Below are 15,677 nucleotides of genomic sequence, written 5' to 3'. Positions count from 1 at the left end.
GGTTTTGGGGTTTTTTTATCTGCAAAATAGTGGGAGTCTGCCTCACTAAATGGTTTCCAAGAGCATTTCAAGCTCTCAAAGAAAACCCCCCAAAAAACCCAAAAAAAACAAACACAAACAAACAAATAAAAAGCAAAACCACCAGCATGAAACTCCTTTTACAGTTCAAGTTCACTTTCCACCTGCGTTATTCCCACCTTCGGCGTCTGTGTGCAAAGCTTTCACTTAAACCTATCTGCTGAGGAGCGAGGCAGGTAGAACAGGAATGGATCCAGCATATGCTTTCCAATATCATATAATGGTCCATTTCAAGAAGCAGAAATTATTAAATGAAAATATAAACAGTATTTAATGTATTCTAAGAACCAAAGTGCCAGGTCATTTGAAATGTTAAGGAAAATAACTTCATGTTGTATCTTAAAATAAAAAAATTTTTTTTAATTAAAAGGACATGCTAACATCACCTCTATGCTAATTTTTTTTTTTTTTAATTTAAAGAACCAATGATACTATGAAACAGGATTTATAAGGCAGGATATGTGTTACTGGAATGTTTTCCAAAGAAATGCAATATTTCCTCTAAAGTTCTCAAAATCTTACACATGTTCCTCTAAGGTTCTATTTCTAAATTAATAACATATATAATTTTTCTAACCCAACTTGCATTAAAATATTCTCTTAATGCTTTTCCAGATAAGTTCAATTTCTGTAGTAAGTCGAATACTGCATGAGTTAAAAATATACTCAATGAATAAGTAAAAATCAAAACAGAGTCACAGAGCATGCTACCTGGAAATGAAGTAACAACGAGCCAGTTTATCATTAGTGCAAAATAAATGCCTGAAAAATGAAACTGCCTGCGAGATGGCCTCCCAGCCAACCACACTGGACAGACTGCTTCCACAGCTCTCCGGCTCGCAAGGCCCTCCGAGGTGCCCTCTGGTGGCCTTCGAGACAGGACAAAATGAAGCAGCTGCAGCTAACGTTTGGAGACTTAAAGTCATTGGCAAGATTTTAAACTATTTCCAGAAAACTACCTTTATGTATTTTTTTTTAAGGTCACAAGAGGAGAAATAGTCCTGAAAAAGCCCTGAGCTGCAAAAGCAAGATTTTACTGAAATTACTGCACATACAGATTGGAGATCATAGGTCACTGAAAAGTCATTTCACTGAACAGAGCTAAGGATCTACAATAAATCGTAATATGTAATATTAAAGTGTAATGTTACAGAGCTTTGCTTTTTTTTTTTTGAGTCACAGCATCAGATACTCTTTTGCCTTTGGAAAAGGAAGATCACAGAAATTGTTCTCCATCAAAATTACAACACTGTTCTAAATTCATGAAAAGACATCTGTTTAAAGGAATTAATTCAATATATTGAATTTCTACTCTACTATAAACACACCAGGGAAAAGAAACAAAAAATTAATAGAACAAGACTCTGCCCCTCACCAAAAAATAAATCCATCCAGTTACCAAAACTTACTATTTCATCTTTTTCCCATTTCTCTGTGTTACTTTTGTCTTGATTTACTACATAACCAGGAGGAAGCCAATTCACAGGGGGATCAAATATTGACACCACCATGCGGCTGGGCAGCCCCTTCTTTTTTCCAAGCCGATACAGATTACAGTTGCTGACCTTTAGCAGAAAAAATTTATAAGATACTTATCCATAAACAGTCACTGCTGAAATTCATATAAGGCATTAACATAATTTTTTAGCTAAACATTCTTCATATTCCACAACTGGTCATCAATTATTCAGACTGTATAGTTTCTCTACCTCTTCATAATAGGAAATATTAAATTCTCATGTAATCCGATGATATAAAATTCAAACTGTTAATTGGGACTATCAAAATAGAAAAGAATGCAATTCCACATAAGTCCAAGATGTCACAATATTCTCAATGAAATAAAAGGAGGAAATACCATAAACTCTAGCTATAAAGTGAAAATTGGCACTGAACTGAGCTAAAATAATTTTATGTTCCTAGAACCTAAGCTATAAATATGATTTCGACTGCAATGCTTTCTCAAATATTATTCCTTAGTTTTGGATGGCATTTCAAGATATTTTGTTCAACCATTTTAAAATAGAGCAAAAGGCAATAAAGAAAAGCTCCATGTTTACTGTCATCAATAAAACAGCTTTACTGTCTACCCTCTAGTCTGTTTCTCCTAAGGCCTCCATCTCCTCCTTAATTTACTCAAAGCCATGTTTCCATCTCGTTTTTACTTGGAAACCAAGGTTTAGAACGCTCAATCTCATTTTCATTTTCTAAAAACTGGGTTCCTTTTTATTTAAGTACTTCATGAGCCCTTTTTCCACGTAACTCAATACCCCTGAACAAGCACCCACGTCGGAGAGGTGCTGGCGGGCAGCGAGGCAGAGGAGCGGTCCCTGGAGCCCGCAGGCTGGGCCGGGAGCCCCCCATGATGCTCACCCTGGGCCGAAGCCCTTTCCCACACCGCCTGCATGGCTTAAGTACACACTGGCTTCCCTTTCCACACCATGGGAACACAGCATCACAGATGCCAACAAGAGGGTAAAGTACGACAGGGGCGTGAAAGGGACAGAAATCACATTCAAAGTCCTCAGAAATGGTCTGCCGGGTGGAAAAGGAAGAAGAGCTCAGTAAGGGCCCACGTGAGGCACAAGGTGGGGCAGGCAGAGCTCAGCCCGCAGAAACGGGGCGAGCAGCGGGGAAGGAACGACAGCAGGTGTGTGCGCGGGTCCCGCGAAGGACAGCCAGGGGCGGCAGCCCGGCCGGGACCCTTGGGGGCGGGGGGCACCCTGAAAGGGCCTTCACCACCATGCTGCGGGAGCAACAGTGATTTCTGCAGCATGTAAGGAGTCAGAGCTTTCTGAGCAGACGATGGATGAACTTTCAAAAAGGAAAATAATTTCCTTCTTACCTAAGAGTGTGCGCTGTTACTTTGTGCTCATTCTCAGCCTCTGATACTTTCTTCCTGCAACCGCCCCTGGGAAATCTCATTTGTTCTCAATTATCACTCTTACGAAGACTGTTTCCCCAGACTGCACCTAAGTCCTAAATTCTTAATTACCTGAACATTCCACTTCCTAGTCCATGAGGTCTAAAAACTCTAGCCCCAACTCTTACTCCTGTACTTCCGTCTTCCTCAGCAGCAGCCCCGTCAGCAGCCCCAGCCGCTATGGTCGTTAGTTCTGCGTCACCCTCTCTACCGGGAGGCAGCAGAGGAGAGTGGGCGAGGCTATGGGCTCTGGCCTCAGTCACGCTCCCGACCATCCCAGACTAGCTGGATGACCTGCACGAGCCAATGAAACTCCCTAGGCAAGAGTTTCCTCAACTGCAAAATGGGGACATGTCATCTACCGCTGAGGGGCACGCTGAGAAGACTGGAAAGAGCAGGTGTGTAAACACTCAGTGCAGTGCCTAGTGTTACAGACAACTTCAGAGGGAGGTCAGTGTAGTGGTCAAGAGCGAGGTCTCTAAAGCCAGACTGTCTAGACCGTGCCACGTACTTGCCATGTTAACTTGAACAAGGTAATCTCTCCTGCCTCAGTATCCTCAGCTATAAAATGGGGATGATTAAAGTATACACAATTACAAAAAAATAAAATAAATAGAAGTATACAGAATTAAATCAGGTAATTAATATATGTAAGGTGACGAGGGTAGTGTCTGGCTAGAGTAAGTACTCGTAGGTGTCGGCTAAGAATCTCATCGCCTCTGAAATCTCACTGCCCTCAGTGCTTTCCTTGCTGCCAGACTCTACATCTGTCTCATTTTCCACTTAAGCTTAGACTTCTTCAAAGGCCCAAATGATCACGCAGCTCGGTTAGGTTTTGCTTTTCAACTCATGCCGCATTCTGCTTCCAGCCTGACCATTTAAAACTACCGCTTTATTAATATTAATAGTCCCTTACACAAGAAGTACCCTCAACACGCACCTCATTCAAAACAGTGCCGACTCTTCAGCCTGGCACCGAAGACCCTCCATAATACAGCTTCAGCCCACCCGCCTTTTTAAGTCTTTTCTCGGATCTTTCCCCACTTTCTCCACAGTTTATTCACCGAGTCCTGACACGCTCTGCCATATGTTCCCTGTTTACACACTACAAACGCACCTCTTCTGTTAACGCCTCCCCTGATCACAAGTGATATTCCTTCCTTCTGAGCGCTTAGCAGTTTTGTGTGTTACTTGTCAAGCCGGTGCATGGCGCCTTGTGACATCTCTTTTATCATCATTTAAATATTTATCTCCGTTACTTTTCTTCCCTCAATCTTAATTCCATGCTAAATTTAGTGTCACTCCCACGGGGGTACAGAGGAGGCTCTAGCTGCCCTGTCGGGTGTGGCAATCCCTGCGGTAACACTTTCCTCAACCTCTGAAATTTATCCGATGCTTGAGACCACTTTTATGCACACTGAATAACATAACTGCTCAAAATCAAAGGACGCTTTCTTACCTTTTTGCTTCTCATATAGGAAAGGCGGCCCTCGTGAGCATCGGGGTAAGTGCAAAAGAGATACGTGGTGATGGCATGCTTTAGGAAGGAGTCGCCAAGCATTTCGAGCCGCTCCAGGTTAAATCCATCACTAGCATTTGAAAGGGTCAAAGCCTGAAGAATAAGTCCAGGGTTTGGGCCAAGCGTTCTCGAGGAGTACCCGGGAGAAGGGCTCTGCTCAGAAGCCGTCCTGTCCGTGAGCGCCTTACCAGTCTCTGTAGTACCAGGCACGGCGGCCATCGTGGGACTTCCATCTGAGGTAGATTTGTTAGCATTTCCATCAAGGTATTTATTACTCAGTAGAGTACATTCATCGCTGGGCTTGGGCTGGTTCTCATAATTGTATAAATTCTGAATGGGATATGAGGTAGTTGGTTGTACAGGTATTTCCTGCTTGTAGTAACTCAGATGGTTTCCTTGGCAAAAGTCTCTGTTAGCTAAATCGTAACTGCCATTGGCGAGATTTTTATTGTAAGAAAGACCATTAATTGCTGTCAGATCTGTTGAAACTTCAATTTGGAGCTTACCAGGTGACTCGAACAACGTTCTGCAGTTCACAGACATTTGGTCGTGATTTTCTAGACAGGAGGTTCTATTAGCACCTTGACGTGCAGCATTTTCAAGGACGACAACTGTGCTGTGCTTACAGTGATTCTCATTTTCAGCTGAAGAGGAGTTAGCAACTGAGATGAAAGATTTGCTGTCAATAGATTTTTTCCACCCGAAGTCTAAGTTGGGGTATCTGCAAAGACATTTTTATAGCTTTTCATCAGATCCTTCAAAAAGGCTAGGCTTAGAGCAAGAGCGATTTGAGTAAAAATTAAATAAATGAAGATCCCTATAAATATACTCCTACCTTAGAAGATAAATAAGTTTCCAAGGCAGAAACCAACACACCTGGAACTCTGCACAGTGTAAACCATCAAGTGGGACATGGGTCTCTGCACGGTGTAGGGCTTAGCTCATGAAGCCTGGGGCCAGCCTACGGGACCTAGAGCCACCAACTGCGAGGGCTGGGACCCGAGGCCAGCCAGGTAACTAGCTGGGTAACCTGGGACAACTTACTTCATGTGTCTGTACCTCAGCTTCCACACCTGGAAGAGGAACTAACACCTCTTACACCACAGGATCCTAACAATGAAATCATCTGACGTGAGCTACAGCATCTAAGCCAGTGTCTGACGCTGTAGTAAGTACTCAATAAATGTAGGCGTGATCACTGCTATTATAAAGTTCCTCATTTCCTGAACCATCTTGGTCTTGCCAACTGGCTAATTTCTTTAGAATGCAGAGTCCTGACAGGTGAGAAGAAAGTAATGAAGACAGAGACCACACAGAGGCAGTTGCTCTTTCATGTACATTTGATTTCATAAAAAAAGGAAGCGTCTTAAAATGTCAGCAGTGGCAAACAACTGTTTTCATTTTCACTTTAACTGCCATCTCTGAAGGGGGAACGACTGTTTTTGACCTCAGGCTCTCCTCTCCAGCTGTAACTTCCCAAGAATGTTAGACTCATTGACCCAATGTATAGATTTTCACTTATGAGTCAAGCGATGCATTTATTTCACGTATTAGATAGGCATCCACGTTTCCTTTCTAATCTTTTCAAAATTATTCTACATACAATTAAAATGTGAACTTAATTCCGCTCCTCTGCCAGCAGGACCTCACGAGCCGAGCTCTTCCTGGCCCACAGCACAGGCGTACCTAAAATCCGCGGGCAGTGACCTCACTCCCACACCAGCGTCGCCGGCTGTCTGCGCTCTTAGCTCCTCTGCAGTCAAAAGGCAGTGAAGGCGATAAAGTATGCTGGGGAGACAAACCGCTTTTCTCCACAGTGATGCTGGAATTGGATGTATAGCACAGAGTTCTGGAACCAGTATCTTTGAGTAAGCAAAAATGTGGATAAATATAAATTGTGGATAGACAAATAGAAAGCAAACACACAAGAGAAGAAAAAATGAAACTTAAGGCCAATTTCACTAATGAAGAAAGACAAAAATCATAAACACTAGCAAGAAATCTTAAAAATATTCTTTAAAATAACCCTTTAAGGAAAATGGGATTTATCCTAGGATTTACATGGATGATTTCATGATATAATTGCTATCAGTGGATCAAGTATAAAAGCCAAACCTCTCACACTTACCAAAAAGACATTCAAATGGAAGTCAATACATCATATTAATTAAAGCCAAACAAAACCTAAGGGTTGGGCAACTTCCAGAAACCTCACGAATCACTCAATTCACTTGATAAAATAAAATTCAAACTTATCTTTCAAAACATTAAGTTATGCTAGTCACGATTAACTCACTACCTGTTTATTCTGCAGACTTTCCCATTTGGCTTTCCTCTTTTCAGCACTGCTTAGAGGAAGAGCTTTCCCCTTCTGATTCAAATGGCGAGGTGTCAGAAGATTCAGTCTATAAAAATTTCAAAATAATTTTATCCAACAGACAAAAACAAGTACACTCTCGCAGTGGTTCTAAAACCTCAGTGTGTCTACAAGTCACCCAAAGAGCTCATTTAAACTGCAGACCGCTGGGCCACACTCTGGGCAACTTTGTGTGCAAAGGACCTCCTGAGTTCAGAGCCCACATACAGGTGGGCTGTGTGGACTGTGAACCTCCACATCTGCCTACTGACCTCTGGAAATAATGCCACAAGTAAAATCAAAATGTCATTTCTAGAGCTCCTTTACCTTGAAGATGTGTGGTCCACATCCAGCAGCGGCTGGTTGAGATTGGTCAGGTCAAGGTTATACTTTGTTTTATAATATTCTGCAAAAGTTTCATATTCAGGGGAAGGAAATTTACTCAGGGGGGTAAGATCAGTGTACACATCAGCTACATAAAATCGATGAGGCTGATCAAAATTGCGGTATCTAAAAAGGGAAAACAATCAGTGACTTTCTGGTTTAAATCAACTATTCTCAAAACACAACTGTTTTAATATGCAGTGAATGCAAATTATTTGATTTTAAAGAGTTCAAAAAGGTTAAAAATAAATAACATTAAAGAAACTTCAATTCTAAATAATACATTTCAAGTGGATTTAAGACGAGAAGAACTACATTTATATCAAGTAAAAACTGACTCCCCCCTTTCCCTATTTTACTACCGTCCTTGTTCTAAATATCTATACTTTGATAACACATGAAAGCTAAATGGCACCTTTAAATATCTCTTAATTTCATCAGTATAAATAGTATAGAAAACTTTCAATATCTAAACAACCAAGTAAATACTTTGTATATTACTAATGCTAAACATGAAAGACACTTGCCACATAAAATGTATTACTGCAGCATTTATGATATTGATAGGTTGGTGTTAGCTAACATTTAAAATATGGCTTTGAAGTACACAAAGAAAAAAGAAAACAAAAACAAAAACCGAAGACTGAATTGCAGCCAGTACTTTACTTCTTTAAAAAGTGCAGTGTTTAATTTTATTGATTAAAAACTCCATCCCCTAAATTTTTACAAAATAAGAAACAAAGCATAGTAATTTACTGTTTTCACTGCACTTAATAACACTATGCCTTTGAACAATTCTAATAAACTATTATTTACACCCGAATTCTTTAAGACTGGGGATTAAAAGGATGGAGGTTTTAAGAAGAAAACCTATCAACATCATTCAGATGATCTGACCTTCACAAAGTCAAATCCCTTCATCAACAGTGTTATGGGTTTTGTTTTTTAAGTAAGTAAACTGGAGAGAACAGGTCCACCATGAAGAGATACCTATATTTTCTACTAGTAACATCAATGCCAAAGTCACAGGTACTTACATTCCCCATATGAACAAGGGAATCTTCTGAAACGACGTATCACCACCACTTAGCCTTCCACTTAAAATCTTACCTTGGAATGATAACTGCATCTTGGTAATCTTCTAATTTAAAAACAAAGGGAGTTTCTTTTGAATACTTTGTACTGGGAATGCCTATGCGAGCTTCAGACTTCTCGATATCTTCCATGAATTTAAAGTCAATGTCCAAAGTGCTGGAGTCATTAACTTAGGGAAGAAAAAGACCCTTTAGCTTGTTAAAATACAATAATACAGGTAAGATCTTTACTCAAGCTATATATTCATTACATGTGTCTAATTCAGAGTTATCAAAGATATTCCTGTAGTTTATACAATAAGCTCATTGTTAAGCAACAGTTTCATTTTCTAGCTAGTATACAGAAACACTTTAGAGTCTGGGTCCTTCTTACCAACATTAAGAGGTAGAACACAGTATGCTGAGTCAGCGTCTGTGGGTTTAAATTCTAGTGCAGGTTTTTCAAGCCGAAGAATATGTGAGAATATATACTGGTGAAGTCTTGTAATCAACTCAAGCATTTGTAGAGATAACGTGAAACCAGACTTCTTCAACTCAATAGATATGGTAACCTCTCCAGAGCGTGTGTACACAGGAAAGTGCGGAATCTTAACAAAAAGAAAAATAACGCACCCCCAAGGTTAGCAGATGTTTCAGTCCATTACAAACATTTAACTTCAGAAAAGGAATGGTGCTTTGTATCAGGGGAACAGAAGAGATACCTTAATTTTAAAATATTAAACATTCGGAGGTAACAAAAGATAGTTAAAGTAGCTTTTCCTTTTTTAAAAAGGAACAAGACAGTTCAACATAAACAGTTATTATGAAATGTCTACCTGAGGTATGGGTTTGGCTGTCAGTATTCCAAAGCATCTTGTGGTATCCTCAGGGGGATAAAGCTTCCGCCTTCTAAAGTTGAGTTCATCAGGTAAAGGTGTCGTTAGAACCATTCCTATCACATACAGGTAACAAGGCTGATCGGGCTTGGGGTAGCTATCCCTCAAACATTCTGGAATCTGGGATTGGAAAGAAAAATTAAGCATCAAGTTCAAGTGTATTAACCTCTTTTCCAGATGTTGGCAAGATAACAAATTTATTCCTGGCTTTACTAAAAGCTGATGAGAGAAAACTGAGAAAATATCCAAGGCAGGAGACCTCCTAATTTCTTAACCTCACTGGACAGTCGGCACTTCTGGGTCTGCAAAAGTATATAAAACCGTCAAACACTGCAGGGTCTTTCAACACAATACTGTGCATTTGATCTATTTCTTTTGACTAGAGAACAAACTCTTTTCTTTCTTGGGTTTCTTAGTCTTTACTCACTTGTAGAATACCAGAAAATAAAGGTAGCCAAATTTTTAAAATCCCATGTAATCCTGAAACTCAAAGATAACCTTTATTAACACTGTGATATACTATATCATCTTCCAGACTTTTTCTGGAATAAATGTATACATTCCAGAATAAATGTATATAAACATACACACATACATATTTTTCACTACAAATGGAATCACAAGAAAAAGACTGTATCATAACCTGATTTTTATCTCCAGTTACTACAATGAGAACATCTTTCAGGGTCAACACAAATCAGTATCATTTTTAATGGCCATCTCATTGAAGGCGTAAACCATGACTTAAACTAAGATTGCTTCTGAACTTTCAATAATCATACAACCTCACCCAATAGTCTTGCAGTTTCTGAGGCTCAATAATATAAATAATTATGCCCACAGTTAAAAGGTACAGAAATGCTGGCTATGGGATAATTATAGTTAATAGAATATCAGATAATACAGAATGCACCTATTAATTAAACAGGATACAAAGCAGTACTATGCTTCTCAAAACACTTATTGGTGATAACATATGATGTCATATGAAACTAGTCCAGTAATCTCTAGGATAAATGTTAGAGCAGGAAAACTGGATATGAGGAAATAAGCATTTCAGAAAATCGGATAACTTAATTCATGATTTTTGAAAAACTGACATGATTTTGAATCTTGAAAATGCTTAGCTGGGTGCAAACTTTTTAAAAAAGTAAAAACTCAATAAAACTGCAAAAATAAAACAAAAAAATCATACATTTAGGCCAAGATCAAAGTACACAGCAAATTTTTGCTTCTGTTTGGGGTTTTTATAAGGTAAAAATATTGACAAATATTTTTTAAATAAGTATTTCAGCCCAGTATGGTTACAGCTAGAACTATGCCACAGATCCAGCTAGACACAATACATTGAAAAAACTAATTTTAACTCCAGTCTAGCCACATCCTAACTCCCGACAAGTAACTGTGCTTGCACCTGCTGGTGTGCCCCTCATCTGGATGGGCACTTGCCTGTTTTATCATACACACCCTCTACGTTTTAGCTCCAAACATAAGGTAAAGCAAGAACCTTGACACTAAAGTGAATGAAACAAAGAATGTCCCTTTAAATGACATTAACACACTCTGGATAGAATCTGATAGATGAAATTGAGCTATTTGTAATGACGTGGATAGACCTAGAGTCTGTCATACAGAGTGAAGTAAGTCAGAAAGAGAAAGACAAATACCGTATGCTAACACATATATATGGAATTTAAGAAAAAAAAAAATGTCATGAAGAACCTAGGGGTAAGACAGGAATAAAGACACAGACCTACTGGAGAACGGACTTGAGGATATGGGGAGGGGGAAGGGGAAGCTGTGACAAAGCGAGAGAGAGGCATAGACATATATACACTACCAAACGTAAGGTAGACAGCTAGTGGGAAGCAGCCGCATAGCACAGGGAGATCAGCTCGGTGCTTTGTGACCGCCTGGAGGGGTGGGATAGGGAGGGTGGGAGGGAGGAAGATGCAAGAGGGAGGAGATATGGGAACATATGTATATGTATAACTGATTCACTTTGTTATAAAGCAGAAACTAACACACCATTGTAAAGCAATTATACCCCAATAAAGATGTTAAAAAAATAAATAAAAAATGAAAAGCCAATCAGAAAAGAAAAAAGAATCTGATAGATGAGTCCAGGAATCCTTTTGAGAAGAAAAACAAAAGCAATGTCTGAAATGAGAAAGAGTACACAGTGTCCACATGACAGCGAAGGGGCTGATCTGAGAGAAGCTGTGAACGAGGGAGGGAAACGAGCTGAGATCCAGAGTGGGCTAAACTACAAGGGTTTTGGAAGCCAAGCAAAGGAACCTGGACTTGATATAGCAAGAAATAAAGTCAGAAAGGCTAGATTTTTACTCGGTTCTAACCAATACTAACCGCTTTTGGGTAGCACTGTCTTCGTTTTGTGGAGCCTGGTCTTCCTGGAACACTGGTCTCTTCTTCGTCATGTAAATCAAGCTCTTCTTCGTATTTAACAGTCTCTTTCCCAACTGGCATCAAATGGTCATCCAGTTCGCCTAAGAAATGTAAAGAGAGTTAACAAACAATCCTGATTTTGCCTCTCTGACTCATCAGTGAATAATCCAGAGGAGCACTATGTTAGGAAGCAACTGGAAAAGTCATGAAAACTAAAGCATCTGTGCCTTTAATAATACAAAAGTTATCAGATGTGATACTTAAAGTAAAGTCTATTGACATTTGTATATTCAATATGATCAGGATTATAAATTCTGTTCTAAGATTAAAAAATAAAAACATGAACAGAAAACTAGCACATGTCATCCGTTTACAAATGCCACTGGAAAACGAGTCTTCCCATTAAAAAACAAAAGTTTTAATTTGTACACTAACATAGACTAATTTGAGACCGATACATTAAAACACAAAACACAAATGTTCATGATTCAACAGTTACTAGAAGACCTTTACGTACTTATATACTGAAAAGAGGTCAGGAAACGGGAGCAAATAAATTGTAGCTGTTAAGCTGTGGAAAACAGAGCTCCTCCACCTTACACGGGATCTTCAGTTACACCATACTTAAACCTGTCTTCACCGAAGCACACCAAGAGCAACAGGCTCACAGCCCGCATAATCCTTAGGCACCTATGAAGCCCTTGATGTGCTTTTGTTCTACAGTGTTTTTAACTTTATTTTTATTTACACGCGCCTTTCAAACACTCTTACCAATTTTGTGCAGTTTTTCACAGCAAATGAGAGCTACGACTCTTTCAGCCAATCGTATACAGCTCATTGGGGGACCCTGAAAGTAACAAAAAATGTGACCATTATATATGCAAGAAGCTGTATTATCATTAGTGCGTAAAACATATATGAAACCTCTACCCCGAAATCTTTAAAGTTGAAATTTACCAGAACAATGTTTCATTTTGAAAAACGTCAGCAAGTTTAAAAAAATCCTAATCTCCATAATTTGAAGAGCCATCTTTAAAAATCCTGCCCAGGGCTTCCCAGGTGGCGCCGTGGTTAAGAATCCGCCTGCCAATGCAGGGGACACGGGTTCGAGCCCTGGGCCGGGAAGATCCCACATGCTGCGGAGCAACTAAGCCCGTGCACAACTACTGAGCCTGTGCTTTACAGCCTGTGAGCCACAACTTCCGAGCCCGCATGACACAACTACTGAAGCCCATGAGCCTAGAGCCCGTGCTCTGCAACAAGAGAAGCCCCCACTCGCGGCAACTAGAGAAAGCCCGTGCGCAGCAACGAAGACCCAACACAGCCAAAAATAAATAAATAAAAAAGCCTGCCCAGTAAAACCTACATAGTTATAACTAAGATTTTACAATTTTGATGAATTTAAATTTTAGTAAGAACTTAATGTATCAGTATTGAGACTAAGAATAGCAGTTACACAAAGGCTGATTTTCAAGTCAACAACAAAATAACTAGAGCAACCCAGCTGCATTTAATGAATTCTGTGTCACTGTAAGTATCTAAGCCACAGATCAATGATTCTGCCAGAAATGTTTATAGCAGTAAGATCTTAAAGGAAACTTCAGAGGTTATCTAATCTAATTCTGGGAGTCTACGAATTATATAGTCTATTGAAGATTGGAACATATAGTTGACTACAAAAGAGATTTACAAATTTACTTTTTAAAGTAGATTTAAAGCCAAATTTATCTGCAACTTGCATAGCCTTAGAGAAGTTGAAAACAAATCTATTAATGACATATTTTAAGGCACAATCATTTCTTTTTCTAAACTTACAACAATGGAGGCTCGAAGAGGTGAGTTAATTGGCAGATAAAGAGTTGAATAAAATGTACCATCAGGCAACTCTCGGGTTCTACATTTAGGAGCCAGGTGAGTAAACGGATCACTTGGTAATCTAGCACAGTATCTGTGAAGAAAAAGAAATTCTGATGCTGAGTCTACAACTGAGAAACAGAGGAAAAATTTTTTATTGATATTCACATTCTAAAGTTTGATTTTTTTATGCCCCTCTTGCCCTCTACTGGATTGGTATTTATATGTGGAGTCTGAGCTACACTGCTTCAAACTTGCAATAAGATGGAACAGTACATTTATACACATAATGGAACATTCTGCAATGATGTTCTTTCTGTATCTGTGCTGTCTGACAGGGAGGCCACTGAGCACGTGCAATGTGGCAAGGGCAGCGAAGGAACTACATTGAAATTTGAATGTAAATAGCCATACGCGTCTAGCGCTATGACTGGACTGTGCAGAAAGTACTGCTCAGAACCCGTTAAGGGAATAAACTGGCAGTGATGGTCCTTAATGACCTTACATTTGCCCACAACCGCTGGGGTCTATGCAAGGACGGCATCAGAAGCGGGCCCAGTGTTCACACAAAGGAGGGCAGCAGAACAAGACGACCACCCAGCAGCAGCACAAGGAGAGCACTGCAAGCAGGGCAAGAAGCCAGCCTCGAGGGAGCTGGGGCCCAAGTCAGGAGGGTGCTGGGACAGGAAGCCAACCCAGTGGGGGCCAGGACACACGCAAGGAGGGCAGCGGAATGGGCAGCAACCCTGCAAGGTCAGGACCTGTGCAATGAGGGCACCTAAACGTGGTGGCAGCCCTGCAGACTGCTATATATAGGGAGACTGAACAGTCAAGTAATTCTTTTGAGGACAATGGGAATCAGATTCCTCACTATTAAAAAAGCCAGGAACAAAGATGGAAAAAAGGGAAGCTAGAATAAACCCTCTGGTGTCATGCTAAAAAATGGAGTAAACAACAGACAGGTAGTCAGGTACAGAAATAACTACAAACGTGTATTTATATAAATGTTTATATAAACGTGTATGTGAATAGGTATAAACATTTTCTAGCTCCATCTACGAAACAGCCTGGTAGCAGTAATACTCCAGAGGCAATGAACACACCTAGTGCGCGGATCTTGGTTTCTAAACACAACTCATTCTCCACTAAAAGGAACCAGGACCTTTTGGAGAAATAGCCGATATCTAGGCTGCGGCAGGGAAATTATGAGCCTAGAATATCTTAGTGTGCCATAAAATACAGAAATGTTCAAAGAATAATGGCGACATGTTAAAAAGACATAGAAGCTAGAATGAAGGGGCCCCACCAGCCAAATTTTACACAATTTTAACAACAAAATAAATGACAGCAAAAGACTATAAATGACTGAATAAAACAGAAGCCCATTAGTTCACATTGGATAAAAAAATAAAAGGAACAAATAAACGGAGAGAAGAGAAAGCTCTTCCTCACAGTAAAACGACAATAAATACCAGAAAGAATAATGCAATCGGAAAATCACCATTTTGCAGACATCACAGAAATAATCAATTCAGGCAAGAAATATCAATTGAGTACTGACACTGATGGGTGAAACTGGGAAGAGGAATAAATTTCATATAATCTCAAAATATCTCCCCACGAAAGTCACTAATTATAAAGGGGGAAAAGGCAACTTTACAGTAGAGAAAGCTGGCAGACCTTACGTAAGTGATCAAAGTCACCACCATAATAAGAGGACAAATAAACACTGAGGGACCCCGTTAGAGAGAATGAAAGGAACACAGCATCACTTCCATGATATGCTGGCCAAGAACACATAACCTGGGTCTAATCATGAGGAAATATCAAATAAACCCAAACTGAGAAATGACTGGCCTGTCATCTTCCAAAGTTTCAAGGTCATTAAAGTCAAGAAAAGACTGAAGAATGGTTCCAGGTTGAAGGAGACCAGAGAGATGAGGAAAATGGGTACAACCCACGATCCTGGACTGGACCCTTTCACTCCAAGAACATTCTCGTGAAACTTGAATGGGTCTCTCTGGGTGAAGGGTATATGTGAGTTCTCTGTAGTACTCTTGCAATATTTTAAAGTCTAAAATTGTTTCAAAATAAAAAGTTAAAAAGAAAACCTTATGTTTTCTGCTCCTTTATTTTGCCTCTGCACAAAATTTATCCTGATACATAATCTAGCTATGTATCTGCTTTT

General features: G+C 39.7%; 1 protein-coding gene across 2 annotated transcripts in view; it reads right to left on the bottom strand.

The window, feature by feature from the left end:
- DICER1 (dicer 1, ribonuclease III) overlaps nucleotides 1-15,677 on the bottom strand; it is a 67,263-nt gene that overhangs the window by 12,832 nt on the left and 38,754 nt on the right. For both annotated transcript variants that reach the window (XM_060165143.1, XM_060165223.1), the window contains exons 14-24: nucleotides 13,451-13,583; nucleotides 12,407-12,482; nucleotides 11,597-11,736; nucleotides 9,170-9,349; nucleotides 8,728-8,941; nucleotides 8,371-8,524; nucleotides 7,204-7,386; nucleotides 6,820-6,925; nucleotides 6,207-6,382; nucleotides 4,461-5,241; nucleotides 1,488-1,643 (exon numbers count right to left, since the gene is read on the bottom strand). In XM_060165143.1, the coding sequence (XP_060021126.1) occupies nucleotides 1,488-1,643; nucleotides 4,461-5,241; nucleotides 6,207-6,382; nucleotides 6,820-6,925; nucleotides 7,204-7,386; nucleotides 8,371-8,524; nucleotides 8,728-8,941; nucleotides 9,170-9,349; nucleotides 11,597-11,736; nucleotides 12,407-12,482; nucleotides 13,451-13,583 (2,299 nt within the window). The remainder of the gene's footprint in view (nucleotides 1-1,487; nucleotides 1,644-4,460; nucleotides 5,242-6,206; nucleotides 6,383-6,819; nucleotides 6,926-7,203; nucleotides 7,387-8,370; nucleotides 8,525-8,727; nucleotides 8,942-9,169; nucleotides 9,350-11,596; nucleotides 11,737-12,406; nucleotides 12,483-13,450; nucleotides 13,584-15,677) is intronic.

The sequence above is a fragment of the Lagenorhynchus albirostris genome, chromosome 1 (assembly GCF_949774975.1).
Source record: "Lagenorhynchus albirostris chromosome 1, mLagAlb1.1, whole genome shotgun sequence".
NCBI lineage: Eukaryota > Metazoa > Chordata > Mammalia > Artiodactyla > Delphinidae > Lagenorhynchus > Lagenorhynchus albirostris.
This window is presented reverse-complemented; position numbering and strand designations above follow the sequence as displayed.